This window comes from Gossypium raimondii, chromosome 1 (assembly GCF_025698545.1).
Source record: "Gossypium raimondii isolate GPD5lz chromosome 1, ASM2569854v1, whole genome shotgun sequence".
Classification (NCBI taxonomy): Eukaryota; Viridiplantae; Streptophyta; class Magnoliopsida; order Malvales; family Malvaceae; genus Gossypium; species Gossypium raimondii.
In genome coordinates this window covers 43,655,036-43,674,976 of record NC_068565.1, presented here as the reverse complement: position 1 = coordinate 43,674,976, position 19,941 = coordinate 43,655,036, and the positions used below count along the sequence as shown (strand labels likewise).

Below are 19,941 nucleotides of genomic sequence, written 5' to 3'. Positions count from 1 at the left end.
CTTTGAATTGAACAAGAATCTAGAGTTGGATTAGATTGAATGTCAAGAAATAAAAAACGTAACGACACCAGTCAAAGAGAGTTGAAGGGCTTTTTATTTTGGGTTTCCAATGGAGCAGAGAGTAAGAGAGTTAAAAAACCTTGGACAACCTCAACCTGGTTTCAGTTCATGTCCCAACAACCATTGTTTTATAATTTCTTTATAAATTTAAAGGTACAAAAATTAAGAGACTTAAGTTATTTTTTCCAAAAGTGATTATATGAATTAATAGAAATAAACTTCGGTTTTCTTTTGTTAATACGCAGCTAAAGTTTATCGACCAGGAAGAATAGAACAACCATTACTGGATTAATGATATAGTATTAGGTGACAAACTGGGTAACCAGCCGACAACCAGGTAAGCCTGAACAGCTAAAATTCGATTAGGAACCCTGAGATGAAACATGGAGTTGTTCCTCACTGACTAGTTCCACCCCAGCCAGGTGCAGTGATGTAATAACCTCGACCTGCCTCACCCAATCTCACAACCTTTGCACAATGCAACACTGTAAGCAGCAGGTACGTACAACATGCCAGGTCTATTACAGATCAACATTCAAGTTGTTTAATAGTGTATTTTATTATCATCCATTCCTTCCTTATGGTTTTTTCTGTTTTTAGCTACCATTAAGATCCAGTAAGAAACTAGGTGTCGGCCATTTGTCTTATTAAAGGTCCAGCAAAGAGTGGAATGCACCAGATAAAGATCAAAAGGAAACTATTATATAAAGACTTGAGGGAACTACCCCAAGTAATTAACTACAATCATTGTCATCTTGTACCTTGTACTCCTTTCTAGTTCTCTTTTTAGGTGTTCCCACGCAGATGCAAAATGCAAGTATGAGTTTCCAGTCAAGTGTTACAGTGTACATTAAAGAATCGAAGGCTTGCATCGCTTTCGGAAGCTACCTGATATTCACATAAGAAAATGATACAACATGAAAAACATGCAATACGGCATATGATCAGGTACTGCCAGATTAGACTGGCATGGCACAAGGAGCCAGAGTACGAGGAGGTAAGGTAACTCCTCCCCCTCGAACAGATAGATTAGGACCCTTAACAGAGGAGGCCTTGCTCACGAGGTTTGAGTTAAGAAACACCACAATTACGGTGATGTCGTCATGGAAATGGCGACGGACACCACGGTCAATTTTCTTCAAGTCAGAATACCTCATTTCTCTTTTCTTTGCTGCTTCTTGTAGAGCAATTTTCACCAGCCTCCTTGCAATTCCCTGCATGAAGTCCAAAGCCAACAAAAGTTACAAAAACAAATTCTGTTCTTTTGTTACCCTTAAGATAAACTTGATGTCACCGATATGATGCATATGCAACATTTATCAATGAAATTATACCTGAAATTCCGAAAAAGAAATAAAACCAAAATAAACAAACAACTGAGAGGAAAAAGTAAAATCATGTCTCCTCCCTGCATGAGCATCCATTTGTGTATGCATGCGTGCAAGTCACTTGTCCAACATGCGCTAATAACTACCCAAGAAGTAAAGAAACATATTCCTTATGGAGCATATCACCATTCATAGTTGGTCAGTTAGTCTAAGATTGAATAGAATGTGGAGTAGGGTGGCTGTGTTCCACTGGATGATTTGTCACAATTGAAGTATTTTGCTTTTGGATTAAAATTGTAATTGTCAAGTGGCAATAACAGAAAGGAAAAATAGTGAATGAGCAGCAGCTGCAAAATGCCACAGCTCATGCGACAAAGGAAGTATTCTCAAGATAAACGATCAAAGCTTCATTAACTTTCTATACTCTATAATCTATAATCAGCAACCAAATAGAAAAGACTTTCATACTCTAAGCAAATGACATTTTCAGAGGGATGAGAGAAAAGAGTAGTGCTCATAACAAGATAGATGACATAAAATATTGAGGCATAAACTTACACTTCGTGAATGATTCTGAACTATATCAACAGCTTCTTGATTGCTTAGGTGCTCCCACAGCCCATCAGATGCAAATATCACAAACTGATCATGTGGCTGCAGCTGGTGCACTGTTATTGATGGGTCTGCGCTCAATATCGGCTTTTGGAAAGGTTCACGGAGGCGGAATTTAGGGTACAAAGGCTCCCTGTTGAACTCAGCCTTTTTTAAATATACATCACCAATAGATTTGGATATCTGAAAGGTTTAGAATTCTATAATTAAAACTCTCAACAAAAAGAACGGGGAGGGGGAATCAGAGGCATAACAGACCATGGAAAACCATATAAACAAAATTACAATTCTGAATTCCTAGACAGATAGCATGCACTAAAATAGTGCTTGACTTGGAATATATGGATACATGCAATATCAATAACAACCATGCACAACACACAGTCCAAAAAAAATTTTTATTGCATAACTTTTTGGCAACAGCCAGTAGCACTACTTATCCCTTCCTATAATCTTTGCCAATTACCAAAGTTTCCCGTTTCCCTTCTCTCTTTTAGCTTTGCAGATAAATCCATGCATCTGACTGGAATCAATAAATTATAGTGGACATCCTTCCACCCAATATTTATCTGATAGGAGGAGAAGATATCACGCAGGTGATATGACTCTTTCTTTCTAAAAGATCAAACCCCTTCTTTCCCATGAATGTTGCCTTCAAATTGCAACCATAAAATAGATTCTTGATCCAGGAACACTAAAAGACCTGTTTTCAGTTCTTATTTTAAAAAGTAAGCATAAGCAGATGATCACTTTCCCAGGTTCATGCTTCTTCCCTAAGAATCAAGAATAATCAAGCTAACACAGACGAACTTTTGAAATTTTCATTAGTAGTATGCTCTATAGTGCTCAATTTGGACAAGAACTGGTTCAAAAATCTCTAGCATCTGCAGCACAGATGAATGAAAGTGGCACAAAGAAAGCACCTTGTAGACAAATGATACATAAGCCACAATTAGAAGCAAGTCTCAATTCTATTTTTTCCCCAACCACTTATCACACCTATGAACAAGTGTTGCAGTTTAGAAATTGATGTTATTATTTAACAATAGTAGCAGTTAAGTAACTACTCAAAATAAAAATTGTTAGCATAGTGAAATACCTGTATGAGACCTTTTACACGCCACACATTGTGCTTCAAAACTACAATTTGCGAGTCATCAGGGTGCAATGATTGCAGCTCCTGTCTCACAGATTCTATACACGCATTATGCTCAGCTGAGAGCTGAATGGCTAGAACCTCTCCCGTTGCTTTCACAGCTCTCCCCAGAACAGCACGGGAATCACCGAGGTTGGCAACATAAAGGGTTCCACCACAGATAACACCGACCAGGCAGCAGGATCCAACAGCAGCAATTTGTGGGTTCACAGGCCATTGTCTGGTAACGAGAGACAAAAAACCCTCTTCTGTTGCTTGATAAGCTTTTCGTATCACGTCAACTGACATTGTCTGTTGCTCTGAGGTGAACCCTGAGCATATAAGTGTCACATGAATAACAAATATCACCAAACAGAAGAGCCAAAAATAAATAAATGATAAACACCAGGCTCCGCAGCTAAAGTTCAGCAGTGAAGCACAACATAACAAAATGACACTTAGGAACCTATAACTGTTTGGACTTGGAACAAAAACACCAACAAGTTCACGTAATTCCTTCAATCCTTTAACTCTATCCAAAACAATTGCTTATTTAATATTTCTTTCATCTACTTAATCGGTAAAATAGAGCTTAAAAAGAATTTAACCCTAGCAAAGACATTATACTTACGCTTGAGATGTTGAAAGAGATGATCATTGATGTAACGTGAAGTCTCAGGGCCCCCATGCCCATCATATACACCAACAAAAGTACCATAGGGACCACACTCATGTGAACTCAAACCACCAGACTCAAGCTGGCTCTGATCCTCAAGTAAATTATTGGCCTGAACCACTGCCATCGAGAACTCACCATTGAAGTGTTGCCCTGTGTCCTTGTACCACAAAAGCCCATCCTGGCGACCTCCAGCATCCGAACTTGAGTGAACATATCGATCCGACCTCGGCCGAAAACAGGCCCTCAAGAAGTTCATAAACCCAGATAACATCCCTCATCTCCTCCAAAAAACCCTCCAAATTCTCCACATCTAAATGAGCACTGAATACAACTAGGACCTAGAAACCTGACCCGTGAGCCTTAGCTCCTTTGCTTCTTGACACAATAATGGAACACTACAGCAACATAAACAAGAAAGCACGCCAAAAAGTTAACAGTACTGCAATGTAAAATTACGACTCAAAAGCAGCTAAATCAAGGAAACCTCAAGTAGAAGTTAGTATTTTCTCCTACTGCTGAAGCCTCAAGGAATAGTAAAGAGCATCAATCAGATAATACAATAAACTTGATAACAATATAATCAACAGCTAGCAGTAGTAGACCAATAAATGATGTACAAGAAGCTACCTTCTTAAATTGTTTTAGTTTAAAAGAGGAAAGCCATGACCGTAACTTTGCTGGAAAAATCAACAAACACATGAAGGGTTTCTAAAAACAACAGAATCGGTCAAAGCTCACTTTTTTTTTTCTTTCTTTATTCAAAGTAGTTTGGTCAGGCATTAGAATATCCAGAAGGTCTAATGTTTCACATTGAGAACTTTAAAACAACCGTGTTTCACATATCCCTTAAACGACCCATTAGTAATCACAATTCCACTCATAATTCCCACACTAAATATTAAAAAATTAATATGAAAAAGAAGCTTACCCTTTTATTTTCTTTGACCACTTCGGTTTATGCTTGAAACCAGAATCAACAGATCTATGGATCAATCACATCAAAAGAGAAGGAAAAAAGAAGTTCGGATTTGGGTTTTGGCTTTTGATTTGGTTTGGTTTGGTTTGGATTGGATTGTTTCAACTAGTGCTGAGATAATTGAAGTAGAAGAAGAAAAGAACATAACAGAAAAACGAAAGGGGCGAGTTTTTCTTTTTCTTTTTTCGTCATTCTTCAAAAGGAGAAGTCATTTTATATGAAAGATTTGGGGTTTGGCCCCAACAACTTAAAAAATATAAAATCTCTTTCTTTCCTTTTTCTCCTCTCCTCTTTCTTTCTTTCTATTTTTTTTATCCCTCTAATTCTCAGCAGACAAAACCCATAAAAAACCAACAATGGCGAGCTTGAAGCCAGCAAAGCAGAGGTCCATTTTTGGGCTCCACACCTCTACGGTAAAAGAGACGGAAAATAGAAAAAAAGAAATTAACTCCAAACTCAAAAGAGAGAAGCTTCATATAAGTTGAGAGCAAGGGAGTCAATCAAGTTCATGGGAGATCTGTTCATTTTCTTCAATATATTAATGTTCCACGGTATAAATAGACCTATCAATGTTGATAGGATTTCAAAAATCTGTTTTGATTATTAAGACGTTAAACGCGAAAATCTGAAATATTTGAAACTACTAAAAAACTCACGCCTCAACACAAACATCTTAAAACTCAAATTGATTTTATCTAAATTGATCCCATCTAATACGAATTAGATCCATTTAAGAGTTACATTCTACTTATGATTCAATTGTTTAAAAATCTTTAATTAATATTTTCTTAATAATAAAGGTTTTCTACATCGTGCAAGGAGCATGATGCTAGGGTGCAGAGTCGAGGGTGTCGGGGCGCGAATAATGGCGTTGCCAAACATCGAGGCCAAGGAGATCAGTGGTGATGGGGCACCAGATCTTGTGCCGAGGTGTGCAGGCTTTGAATTTTGAGGTGTAAAGTTTACGTTGTGGCACGATCGTCATTACTCCTTGAGAGAAGGGACTTCAGGGTGATGGGGTGTGCATTGTGCACGTCGAGGCACTCAAGAAATCGAACCGCAACGCAGTCCTGCACCAGCAGCATCGCAAAAATTTGTACGGTTATCAAGACCACTGAAAATAATTCATACTAAAAAATAAACTTACAAATAGCAGTGAGTAGTGTCATATCCATATAGACCAATGATAATTCTAATAAATAAGACGAAGGTTTCTTTTTAAAGAAAACTAAAATTAAAACTTAACAAAATAATAATAATCAAAAGTTGAGGGAAAGTAAATAATATGAAACTACAACCAAAGGTAAAATTTTCATTTGATTCATGAATTTAATCATTAATGTAAATATAATTTTAGTATTCTTTAATTAATTGGTTATAGTTACCAACTAATGTCTAGTAACCATCGATCTCTTTTTACATTCTCGATAGTCAAGATGAACGACATTAATTATTTCTCTTTTCGATAAATAACCCTATAATAAATGCTTAGGATTTAATCTATCGATAGCATTAAGAATGAAAGAGATTCAATTCTAACCAACAAACACACAAATAAGATTTATTTAAGTTATATCGCATGCCTACACAACATAGAATGCATATCTTCATCATACCTACCTATGTTGCTCATCACAAGTATTAGAATAAATTGAATAATTATGGATTTAATAATTCTGACAAGGTAAATATTCTAAGCAATTGAATACGAGCCCTATATTCAACAAACCTGTATGTTTGTAATTAAATCAAAAGACATGCAAATACCAAAGAACAAAGAAAAGATTAAGAACACTTAAATGTCACAAGCTTTGTAGAATCATAACTTTGAAATTCCTTTGACTAGAAAATAGGGTTTAACAATTCATAGAATAAGAAAAACGCAAAAAACAATAAGTTTGCAATAAGCTAAAAGTTAACGGAAGAAAAGTTGTCTAACCTTAAAAAAATATCCTATTTATAAAGTCTATTTGGCCTAAATTAGGCTACAATATTTGCTTGGACTCTAATATTTGAAAAAGGACAAAAATAACCTTGAGTCTGAAATCAAAATGGCGTGAAATTCCATGGTATGCAAGTATTGACATAGTGGCTTGGCATCACAATGTTGGGGCTCACAAAGTCTTTCTGTTGAGGCACGCGAAGGCATTGTGCTAGGGCATTGTGTTTGGGTTGGGGCGCTAAGTCTGGGCATTAAGTTGTGCAATTTTGCGTTGGGGCGCAAGTATTTTGTGTAACACCCTTAACTCATATCTGTCACCGAAATAGGGTTACAGAGCATTACTAAAGTTTACAGAACAAATACAGTTAATTCATATTATTTACTATTCATATTCGAAATCAATCATATTGCCCCTTAAATGGGTCATTGAGGTCCAAAACATGTATTTAAAACAAGTTAGGACTAAACCGGGAACTCAGAGAATTTTTCACAAAATTTCAAAATTTTTCCTAAGTGCAGGGGACATACGCCCGTGTGGCTAGGTCGTGTGGCTCACACAGCCAAGAGACACGTCCGTGTCCTAGGCCGTGTAGGCACTCAAAAAAGGGGCACACTGCTGTGTCCCAGCCAGTGTCCAAATTAGGGTGGTTACTGACTTGGGTCACATAGCCAAGCCATACGCCTATGTGCTAGGCCGTGTGCTACACACGGCTGAGACACACGCTTGTGTCTCTGCCCGTGTAAAAATACCTGAGCATTCTGTTTTAAAATTTTAAAGATGTAGGGGACACATGGTCGAACCACACGCCCGTGCACACGGTCGTTTCCAAGCCTTATTTCTCACCCAAACTTGTCTTCCACCTACATTAACATTTAAACACATTCTCAATCTAATATAAATCATTCAAATCAAGCCAAAATAATTTTTATATAAGACATATCAACACATATGTTCAAGCATCTATACTTACCAAAATGCCATATGTATATATAGGCATATTCTATCAATCTTACTATCATAACCAATATGCCTATATGGTTTTCATTAATCTTAATCATCCATTTCAAACACACATTAAGCATATTAAGACCATTCTATATATCAAAACATACCATTTACAAGCCATACCAATGGCTAATTCCAACTAAACACATACATGCCATCCTTGACCACTTTAGCCTATACATGCCATTATACTCAAAAGAAAGTTTGTTATTTATACCAAAACGAGCTGAGGATAGGGTGATGTAGCTTCGACCAACTTCCAACCTTTACGAGCCTCTGAGTACTATAAAACAGATGAAATAAAATAGAGTAAGCAATTAATACTTAGTAAGTTTGTATGACGGAAATTATCTTACCATTCATTTACATTTACGGTAAACATACAAATACGTTCCAAACAACTTGGCCAAAAGCCTAAGCACATAATCTCACCAAACATGTTAGTTATTTATTTCATGTGAATATCAAGAATAAGGATGAGCTCATCAAAAGTCAAGTTCCATGTATTTCATATATATATATATATTTATATATATACGGGTAACTATTCATTTTGAATTCATATGTTCTCATATCAGGATTTTGCTCGTTGAATCATTTATAATATCAATCGATAAACGAGTAGTACATAAGAAGTGTACAAATCTGAAATTCGTCAATTCATATTCGGGAATGCTCATACGAGCACATAAACAGGAAGCACTCTCTCAAGCCATATAACAGGAAGGTCTTATGAGCTATGTAACGGGAAGCTTATCCGGGCTGTATAACGGGAAGCTCATAAGAGCCATATTCAAGAAGCTCATGTGGGCCAATAATGGGTAGCTCTGAAGAGCCATTAACGGGAAGCTCCGAATAGCCATATATCGGGAAGTTCAAGTGAGCCATATCGGGAAACTCTGGGGAGCCATTAATTAGGAAGCTCATAAAGAGTTTTTAATCGGGAAACTCACGGAGAGCCATATAATGGAATGCTCATAAGAGATGTGGTGTGTCTACAACACATGTAGAGTCACAACCAATCGAGATGCTCCGAAAAGCTATTAACGGGAAGCTCGCAAGAACTATATAACGGGAAGCTTGAGAGGGCTTATAACGGGACTCTCTTTTGAGCTGTGGTGTGTCCGCAACATATGCAGAACCATAACCAATACGAGAAATCATGTATCCATCAAATTTTCATTTATTCAAACGAGACTTGACATTTATCGGGCTTTGTCAGATATATAGTCAATTTCATATACATAACAATAATACAAACACATACATACAATTCAATTAACACATATAAATTCTCAATTTATTTACACGAACTTACCTCGACAATGTTCGTTTTCATAGACTACTATTCCGATGTTTTTTGTTTTCCCCGATCCAATTCCGAACTAGGTCTATCCGGATCTATACGAGTAAATTTAACTCAATTTAAAAAAAATCACATTCAATTCCTTCTAACTCACATATTAGGCAAAATTATCGTTTTGCCCCCATACTTTTGATTAATTATGATTTTGTCCCTAGGCTCAGAAAATAAAATTCATGCAATTTAATCATTATTCCAAGCCTAGCCAATTTTTACATATAATATTTACAGCCCATGTATTTCACAAAAATCAGAATTTTTTCTTGAATTTTACATCTTTTCAATTTAGCCCCTAAATCATAATTTCATCAAAATTCACTGTACAAAAGTTGTTTACCTATCAACAACCTTTCATTTTCTACCATAAATTTCATAATTCATGCATACTCATCCATGGAAAAACCCTAGTACTTTGATATCTTTACAAATTAATCCCCGAGATGGCTAGATTAAGCTATTACGATCTCGGAAATGTAAAAATCATTAAAAACAGGTAAGGATACATACCTAATTAAGCCAATAAAGTTTGCTTGAACTCTCTTATCTTAGCTAAGGCTTCCATGGATTTAATTTTGGGAAAGATGATGAAAAATGATGAAATTTTATTATTTTATTAATTTATCATCTTTTCATCTTTTTCTTTCCAATTTAATCTTTTCTTTATTAGATTTTCCATGGATGAATCATCATACTTATCTACTAACTCCACTTATTGGTCTAATTCCATATAAGGACCTCAAATTTTGAATCCCATAACTATTTGATACTTTTAGCTAGTAGAACTCAACTTTTGTATTTTATGCAATTTGGTCATTTTTATCAGATTAGACATAAAATCAGTAACATTTCTTTACGAAATTTTCATGAAATATTTCAATCATAATGCAAATCATAAAATAATATTAAAATAAATTTTCTTTCAAACTCGGATTTGTGGTCTCGAAACCACTGTTTCGATTTCACTGAAAACAGGCTATTATATTTTGGGTCGTGGCCCACTTATCATTTTTCATCCTTCCTCGTTATCATTCAGTTTTGCTCACGGTAATCCTCAATATTGTATCCCAAGCTCATATGCACCTAATTAAAGTCACGAAAATATTAAAATAATTATTTAATACTAACTAATATAAAATCAAAGTAGAAATAAAGAAAAAAAAGCTAATGTATGCAAAAGTAACACTAACTACGCAAATGAAGCTAAGACATGATATTTTACTTGAAGATCAATAAAAAGTAAAGCAATAAGAGCCTAAAATACATAAATTATGAGCACTTATCACTTATTAACTATTAAAAGATAGTTGATGAAAGATTTGGTTTCACCTTTTCAAAATGTCATTGTTAAAGAGAAAAGTGTCATGGATAATGTAATATTAGGTGGTGAAATCATTCATATCATTCTATCAAAGAGGTAAGGGAAGGGAATTCTTGTGGCACTTAAAGTTGATATGTTTAAAGCTTACGGCAAGCTAAGTTGGGATTTTCTAATGTGTGGTTAAGAAGTTATAGGTTTTCTGCAACATTGGAGACAATTTATTGGTTTGTCGTAATTTGGTATGTCAAATTAGGCTCTCCATTACACTCGAGGAGCTTATTCTCAAGCAATTTAGGTGTTTTTTCTTTACTTTTGTCAATTTTTAGCTTTTGTTGTTAATAAATGATTTTTTTTAGTTTTATGCCCTTTTGAGACACAAATTGGCCAAATGGTGCCATAGGGACTTAACGATATGATTAAGTTGGTGTAGAAAGTCGATAATGGCCCAAACTTGAAATATTTTCAAAGGGAGGGTATCACGACACTAAGCCATGGAAGTTGTGATACCCCTAATAGTACTGAAGTGAAGAAAATTAAGGCAAAATTTGGTTATATCGCAATACCAAGGATGGGTATCACAACACCAAGACCCCCATGACTCTCAAATTCAATACTGCCTAGGGTATTGCAACACCAGAGCCTGGGTATCATGATATCGTTGCCTGATGAAGAGAAAATTGACTGTAAGAGTAGTTTTTGTCCAACACCAACACCATTCAAAATACAAAGTCCAAGGGCATTTTGGTTCAAAATTTTGGGTTGTAATCATAAGTTAAAAGCCACTTTTGGCTGAGAACTAAATAGGTTGTTCACTTTTTACTTTCCTTTCATCTTTTTAGTCTTTTAGTTGTCTTAGTTCTTCATTTCTATGGTTTAGTTTAAGCTTTCTTTTTTTTTTGGTGTTAGTTAGTTAGTTTTTATCGTAGCTTGGTTTTATTTGCCTTTTAGTTCTCTAACTCTATTTGTATTTTTAGTTTAATCCTTAATCATTACTATAGCTCAGCTCCATTTTATTTTCTTAGATAAAAAATTGAACTTTAGTGGTTATTTTCCACCACTATTATTGCCATCTTCATTTTCTTCAAGCATCTATCAAGAAAACTCTAAAATTTCTTTAACCCTATTTTTGTGCTTACTTTTAATGTATATTTTGATTGTATGTGGGAGTGTGCTTGTATGGAAATGATGATGAGTAGCTACATTTTTGGTGGTTGGTTGATGGAAATGTTGTTTGGTTAGTTTTTGGTACAAAGATTAAATTGTAAAAAAAAGGACTAAATTGAATAAACTTTAAAATTTAGAATTGATGCCTTTAAGGGACGTATAGATAGGTGAGACTGAGAGGAGATCCTATTGAACATTAACTTGTTTAGCTTGAGTTAGTTTGGTGAGGTCGAGAGATAAACCGGACTAAATCGTCTAATTTGGTAAATTGGTGACCAAGAGGTAAAATTGAGTCAATTAGAAGTTTAAGCCTTTTAGATCCCTAATCCACTGACTAATCAACAACATGAAAGCCAATCGACCACTTGTGTTTCTTGAATCATTACTTGTGTAATTTTACTTATTTTACAATTTGGTCCTATTTGGTGTTAGATAGCTGATTAGTGTAATTTACTCTTGACTATGAATTATTGTAATATGATACTTAGTGAGTAGTTAACTAGACTTCCTATTTGCATGCTTGTTGCTTAGGAATCACTTTGTCCCCAAACTCTCTTGGGTTCGATCCTTAAAATACATGAATGTTTTATTGTAACACTAAAAATATTACAACTCAACCTGTTACACCTGCAGTATGCCACCCTATTATTGATTGTTTTTGTGTTGATTCTCAATCCCAATGCAGGTACATTAAGGTGCAATTGCAACACCGTATACTTGACCCGATCGCCAGGTTCGGGTACCGAATGTCACAATCAACTTGAAAGCTTGACATGACTTCTAGTTTGACTTATTATAAATATTTTGACCCTATTAAATTACAAGATTTAGCTTCAGCTAAAAATCCTCATTGTTCTAACGCTACAATTTTTACAATTTTATTACACTAGTAGATTTGACAGTATTTACAATTTTGATTTAAGTTTATAACACTAATATATCTAATTTAGTCCTCGAGGCATAGCCTCTAGGAATTTTCCCTCTATACACATGAATGACATCTACGTCTACCCGTCCAACTGGCATCGTCTAGTTTGGTCTCTCTTGTCGATTCTTGAGTCAAACATTTATCCTGCAAATAAGCAGTAATTTCATAAGTTCAATTAAACTTAGTGAGATTCTATGAAAATAGTACACAACTATCTTTTGTAAAATTTAGGAAATAAAAATTTTAAAATTAGAAGTTTCCAACTCCCTGTTTATCCTTGGCCTTCTACAGTTCTCACCGGCGTAATCGTCACCCTACCCTTTCCCATAGTTCGTCGTTGATGAATTTATTCTCTATCTTAGACATATATGCCCCCTTTTCTTGATACAAAATCTCTATGGTCTTGATCTAATTCTGCCTCACATCAAATTCCTTTGCACATTAACCAACTTACCTTTTGGATAAAAGTTCATTGCCTACCACTGGCTATCTTCCACCAATATTCTCCTTAATTTCGAATTATTACGCTTACAAATTGGCCCTAGACTTTTGGTTTATCTCGTTCCAAACTTCTGGGTAAAGGAAATTAACATCTAATTTATATCAAGCTGTAACCTACCACTTTCCAACAGAATATCCGTCCAACGTAGCCCTTGGCAAACTCCTTCTTCTGTTAGCCCCATGTGGTGTAATTGGTGTTACGTAATTCTGGTCAACACTCCTCTTCTCTGCAGATTTCTGATTGACTCTACCTGTTAGACCGTTCGAGTAATTATTACTTCCAAGTGGATCTCAGTGGACTTACCTGTCTCTGGCTGCCTTTTAACCACCGACTCTTTGAATTAGGTTCTGCTCGATCATCTATTATAACCCCTAATTTAGGTTTACTTGCCTAAAACCTGCGGACTCATACTTGCAGATTCTCCACAACTCAACATAATTAATTATCGTTACAAGGGCTTACCTGCAACTTCAGACATTTTTACATGCTTTTTCTTATCATTACATTTTGGAGGATCTTTGAGCTACTCAATTTACGCGCGTTCTCAGATACGCCATAATCATTCAACATCTTGACGGACTTTACCTGACACCATAGCTGAGCTATGGTCTTACTTAGTATGAACCCATGTTTAATGTTTTGATAGACTCTATTGGTTGTCATAGCTAAGCTATGAAATTACACCTTGAAATCTTCGTGTTTACTATCCTGGTGGACTCTATTGGTTGTCATAGCCGAACTATGGTCTTTCACCCTGAAATCCTCGTGTTTACTATCTAGATGGACTCTATTGGTTGCCATAGCCAAGCTATAGCATTACACCTAGAACCTCTTTGAGGTGCCGCCCCGTAGGACCTATATACTATCGTCACGATGTCACCCCATAAAGCCTGCAGACCATCGTCACGATGTTGCTCAATGGACCGCACGAATCATCATCACGGTGTCGCCCCGAAGAACCAGTTGATAACCGTCGTCACGGTTTCATTCTAGCGAGCCTAACGATATCATTCCACGACACAACCATACTCCCCTGCATTCCCTTATCAATCTACCCAATCCTCTATTCCACCAATATTCGTAACTTCATTTACCCCGTCAAGGTAAATACCTTCTTACTCTGCATGCACTCTAATAATATAGTTCATGCAATTCATCGAGCTAGTGACTATCACATACGCTTCATCATACATCTATTCGACAAATTCGAAATCATATAACACTTAACAAATATACTTGCAAACATATGCATGCACAGCTTATTTAACCTCTATTGAGTCTTGCAAGTTGTATCCTTGTATCACCACTAAGGGAGGTGCCCTCTGTGAACTGTACATGGCTTTTAGAGGAGGTTGAGGACAAAACCCTGATATAGGGACAATACCTTTGATTGTTGGTGTTGACACCATTTTTTTTATGAAAACGGGGTCGACTTGGATTTTGAAAATAAAAACGGGAGTCGCCACCAATCCTTTTTTAGGTGTGATTGGGTCACCTTGAAAAAGGTTGTTTTTAATAAATAATTTGATTTTATTAAAACAACGGTTGTGGTCCACAAAATTTAGAAAACGGGTTCGGGAGTCGGTTGCGCACGAGGAAGGATTAGCACCCTCGATACGCCCAAAATTGGTACCTTAGTTGATTACTTAATGTCTTAACGTCGAAAACTGAGAATTTTGGAAAATTTGAAAAAATACGATCCTTGTATTAAACTCGAATAGCATAGATTAAAATTCAAGAGGATATTTGACAATTTGGTTAAACGAGAAACCGAAACCCAACACCTTAGGGCACGTTCCTCGAATTTCCAAATGCAAAACATTGCCTTATTTTGAAATTTTTAGAAGGATATTAAGCCATTTGGTTTAACGAGGAAAATCAACACCCAGCACCTTAGGGCATGTTTTCTCGAATTTCCCAAACGCAAAACATTGCCTTATTCTTAAAAGTTTTAAAAGGATATTAAGCCATATGGTTGGACGAGAAAAATCAACACCCAGCACCTTAGGGCATGTTTTCTCGAATTTCCCAAACGCGAAATATTGCCTTATTTTAAAACATTTTCCTTTTTTGAAATATGGCATTTATATGCGTAATGGAATAATAAATGTGACATGACTAAAAATATTATGAGCAAAAACAAATAATAAATAAATAAAAATGAACCAAATTCATCATGTACATATAATGACAAATAAATAAACTAACACATAAAATGGCCATATGAATAAATAGACCAATGAACATTAAATAAAACAAAATAATAAAAGGAAAATTCATCCAGATTATAAAATATATATAAAAAAATCATGCGTATATAAGAAAAATATTTATATATATATATGCTTATAAAACATGAAAACATACATATATTTATGTCTTAAAGTTATTAAATATATATAATAAAAAACTCATATAGGTATATACATATATGTATGTATGTGTATATAAAAGGACAAAAGAAGAGATATTAATATATGTGTATTCGTAAGGAAAATATATAGATCTATATGCATATATAAATTATAAAATATAAAATATATATATAAATGGGTACATGCGTATATATATAAAAAAAATATGTACATATGTATATAAAGTTAAAGGATATGGATACATAAACCATAGTAAAAAAATAATAATAATAACAAAGATAACCATAATAATAATAATAGTTAGTTTAATGATAATGAAAGTCATAATAAAAAAGGATTACATTAACAAATAAACAAAATAGTAGGATGAAATCGAGAGCAAAATGAAATTACAAGGTAAAAACTACAATAAAACAAACAAGAAAGATTAAAATGGAAATGCGCGTAAATGTCAAGGACCAAACAAGTAATAAGACCCTTAAAAGGACACGTGTACATTTCTCCATGCGCCAGAGGGTCGGGGACGAAATCGAAAAACAAACGAAATCTCGGGGCTGAATTAAAAGAAAATAATATTGAACAAAAGGAGTTAATTAGAAAAATAATAAACACGGAAGGACCAGAATAGAAAATATACCCTTAGGTGCGAAAACACGCGGACCTTCATCGGGTCAGGTCGGGTCAACTCGATCCATGTCAAAATGACGCTGTTTTGGGACTATAGGGGCCAGTCCAAAACGACGCCGTTTAAGGAGTCTATTTAAGTTTGTTTTTTTATTTATTTCATCATTCTTTTCTGTTTAAAACAAAAAAAAACTTCAAAACATTCTCTCCACCCCTCTCCTTTCACCTTAAAGGGCTCGTGCCATGAGCCACCGCACCGATCGGTGCTTGCCGCCGTAGGCGGCGGTTAGAAGGCGAAAGGTCGGGTTTTTTAGCCCCGCTTCAGAAGCCATTTATAGATCAGGCTTTCCTATCCCTAAAGCCAAGAAAAAAAAACAAGAATCGCCATCCCTGTCCATTTTCGGTGACCAAGGACTCGTGACGCCCACACACTACTTCGCCGTAAGTTCGATTTGTTACTTTTTTTAAGTTATATTTTAAACGTGAAGTAAAATAAAAGAAAAGAAAAAATAGAACCGAATTGAAAAACTTAAAAAAAATCACCTTTGAAACTGTCTTTTTCTTATTTCTCCAATGTTTTTTTTTGTTTTTCATCCCCCCGTTTACAAAGATTTTTGGTGGCTTTATAGCCGATTTACAAGAGTTTTTTTTTAGTCTATTTTTAATTGCTATTGTTTCCTTTCTGTCATTGCAGGTATGGGCGCACGTGGGCGGAGGTGACTGTGGCAGTTGATGGTGGTTGTTGGCAGAGCAGGTGGGCAGAAAACCAAAGGTCAGAAGACCCTAGGAACGGCGCCTAGGGTTCTTCTGTTTTCTGCTAGGGTTTTTTTGTTTTCTTTTTTGGTTGGGCCATTTGGGCTGTTTAAGTTAGTTGGGTATTGAAAGTTTGGGTTTAATTTGTTTTGGGTTTGTATTAGTTTTGATGGGCTTTGGGTTGGGGGTTTATTACTAGGCCCGGGCAAAATGGCCTGCAACAGTTAGGGGTTCAACTAACTATCCAACGAACGACACTTCAAAGACTTCTCTAAAAAAATTGACCCCTCAAAAAGCATACCATGTCACTTAAAAATATCCCTTCATATTTTGAATTAAATCTTGACATTTAATTCTTGTTTCATTTGACATGATCATTTTTTTAATGTACACCAATACTTTTAGTCATTTTAAACATATAAAAATCAAAATAAATTTTTAAAATATGTTTTTACAACTATGATTCAATTCAAATTATTCTTAAAAAATTGAACATCGTTTAATAGGCCACAATTAGACAATTACATAAATAGTATTTTGACTCTTAAAAGAATCTTAAGGTGAATAAATGGCACTCCATCCATCCATAGTGGATATATACTTTATTCTCCTTGAATATGCACCATTATTTCAATTTCAAACCCCTCCCATTTCACATTTCTCATAAATTTTGAGAAAATAATTTTCCTGCCAGCCAAAAAAAAAAAAAAGTTTCTTCGATGAAATATTCATCAAAAGTATATTTTTGGTCGGAAACAAACTTATTTTACTCTACATATCAATCGAGGTCTTTCTTTCACTTATATAATTTTGAAATTCTATGTGTATCTTTCATACAATGAAACCCTGTTAATCGCTTTTCAAAAACAAGTGCTTGAAAAATGATAAAAGTCAAGAGCATTAAATAATTTTATTATGTACAAATTATTTTTATTATATTTTAATTCTTCATTTATGTTTTATATTAATTTAACCATACTTTATAATTATTCAAATATATGTTTTTATAATTATATGTTATTTATACTTGTAGTCGTAAAACTGGGAAAAAGCGAGTATGAAATAACATGAAATATTGGATTATATTTTTAATAATTATCCACCCAACGTGCAATGTTTGGTTTCCAATGGTGGAAACCACTGTTGGGTCGTCCATTTTCACAGGATCACTCTACTTTTTACTCTCTTTATGGTGGAACTAATTAGTTCACCTTGGCTTAGGCTAAAAACCCTTGCTTACTTATTACGTATAAAATGCTCAAAGAATTGGGTTTTCAATTATCCATTCCATTGTTCACTTTAGTTTAGTTCCCTAGTAAAATATTATTTTAATCCAAGGTCAACAAATGACGGGTGAAATTAACAAACAAATTTTTTTAAAAATTTAATGTAATTATAAATATATGCCTAAATAATTGCAAAATAAAATTAAATCAATAAATAGACTAAAAATCAGAATAATTCAAACTAAAGCTGAGATATTATAACAACACATAATAAGACTGAAGACTCATGTATAACAATTGCGCATGATGAGATTCAAATTTGGGACCTTAGCTTTTGCAAACAATGACCAAACCTTATAGGCAAAAACAATTAATTCTTTACTACATTACGACACACTCATAATATTGGTAAAAAAATTATGTAACAAATCTAAAAAAAAATAATTGATATAACTACTAAATAAGGCTTTGGTTAAAATGGTAAAATTGAGAGATTAAAATTATAATATTTATGGTCCAAATCCCATCATATGTAAGTATCCTCAAAATAATACATATTGCTTTGTAAAAATAAGACTTTTGGTTACTTTTTAATTTGACCAAATTAAGATCCAATTGATAGATGACATCACTTCACCAAAAGCTTAAATATAGTACTAGATTATGACACACGCCACAATTCGAGTGATAAAAATATTATGTAACTCTGAAAAAAATATGTAACAAATAAATTAATAAAAATGTTAACAACAAATGAGGCTTTAGGTGAAATAGCTCATCAAGTATATATTTTTAGATTTTTACATAATTTAAAATGAAAAATTAATTTCATAATATTATCAATAATTGATTAAATAAGTTAAAATCTATCAACGCAATCAACTATTTAAATATAGTAAAGATAAATAAATATAACATATAAAACAATGCAATTTTAATTTTGATTTTGATTTTAAAAAAAGAATTGCAAATTTAAATTAAAATAAAATAAGAAATTCAATATACGGTCCATTGAATATGGGTGTTGATCTTAAATTTTATATTGTAGGTTGAAGTTGTGGTGTGTACATGTAAATAATTTGCTTTTTATAAGAATATGTAAATTATTAATAATATAGATATAATAATGTATGGTTATCTTTACTTCAACTAATATAATAATTAATTACAGTTAAACGTGTTTGATGGATGATGATTTAATGCTTCTGGAAATGAGCTTCCCGATTGTGTTAAATGTAAATTATTTTAATAGATAAATACATTTTTTATGTTGAATGTCATACAAATACAATTATGGAGAACTTTCTCAGGATATATATATATATAAATGATGGAGAAAGGTGGATAAAAAGAAAGCAGATATGTCCCTTTACCTAACATTAATATTAAATGCGTAAGAAAGGACGTTCCATTGTCTTTGATTTTATATGTTTCTCATTTTAATTTCAGGAATCCCTATCTGGCCCCGTAGCCATACACTTTTTATAAAATATAAACATTTCTCAAAAAATAAAAATAAAAATCTTTTAGAGGAATTCGTGGTTGGAGGACCTGTACGTTTTGAGTTTAAAGCTCGAGTTTAGATTTTTCAATCTCAAAAATTAATATTAATTTTTAAATTATAAAATAGGTAAGATTGAGCTCGAGCCTAGATTTGGGAAAAATGTTCAGCTTGATTCATAGATATTTCTAGTTATTTCTAGACCTACAAATAAGTCAAGTTCTATTCAAGCTTAAAATTTATCCAATATTTAAAATTATTATATTAGTAAGCTTGCATAAAAATATTAGTCTTGTTTAAATTATTGGTTGAGTTTGAACTCTAATGAATCAAACTCAAATCGTTTTCAATTGTATAATATATTGATTTTTTCGATGTAATTTATAATATATTAAAATAAAATATAGTATAATATAACGTAAATATTAAAATATGATAAGTTTTTATAT

At 33.9% G+C, this 19,941-nt stretch overlaps 1 protein-coding gene across 2 annotated transcripts; it reads right to left on the bottom strand.

Annotated features, from left to right (window-relative positions):
* Nucleotides 1-740: 740 nt before the first annotated feature.
* LOC105785936 (probable protein phosphatase 2C 46) lies at nucleotides 741-5,228 on the bottom strand. Of its 2 annotated transcripts, none has more exons than XM_012612142.2 (5): nucleotides 4,743-5,228; nucleotides 3,767-4,209; nucleotides 3,100-3,467; nucleotides 1,947-2,183; nucleotides 741-1,274 (listed from the first exon to the last, which is right to left on the bottom strand). In XM_012612142.2, the coding sequence occupies exons 2-5, from the start codon at nucleotides 4,083-4,085 to the stop codon at nucleotides 1,020-1,022; spliced, it is 1,179 nt and encodes a 392-aa protein (XP_012467596.1). In that variant the 5' UTR covers nucleotides 4,086-4,209; nucleotides 4,743-5,228; the 3' UTR covers nucleotides 741-1,019. The 2 variants fall into 2 exon arrangements, with proteins under 2 accessions (XP_012467596.1, XP_012467597.1); XM_012612143.2 differs by lacking the exon at nucleotides 4,743-5,228 and adding an exon at nucleotides 4,442-4,591.
* Nucleotides 5,229-19,941: the final 14,713 nt, after the last annotated feature.

Excerpts from the sequence above, each read along its gene's own strand:
- LOC105785936 (XM_012612142.2), bottom strand. The coding sequence starts at position 4,085 with ATGTTATCTGGGTTTATGAACTTCTTGAGGGCCTGTTTTCGGCCGAGG. Across the intron at positions 3,468-3,766 it reads TCTCTTTCAACATCTCAAGC|GGTTCACCTCAGAGCAACAG; the intron begins GTAAGTATAATG and ends TTATATGCTCAG. Across the intron at positions 1,275-1,946 it reads TTCAGAATCATTCACGAAGT|GGAATTGCAAGGAGGCTGGT; the intron begins GTAAGTTTATGC and ends GACTTCATGCAG.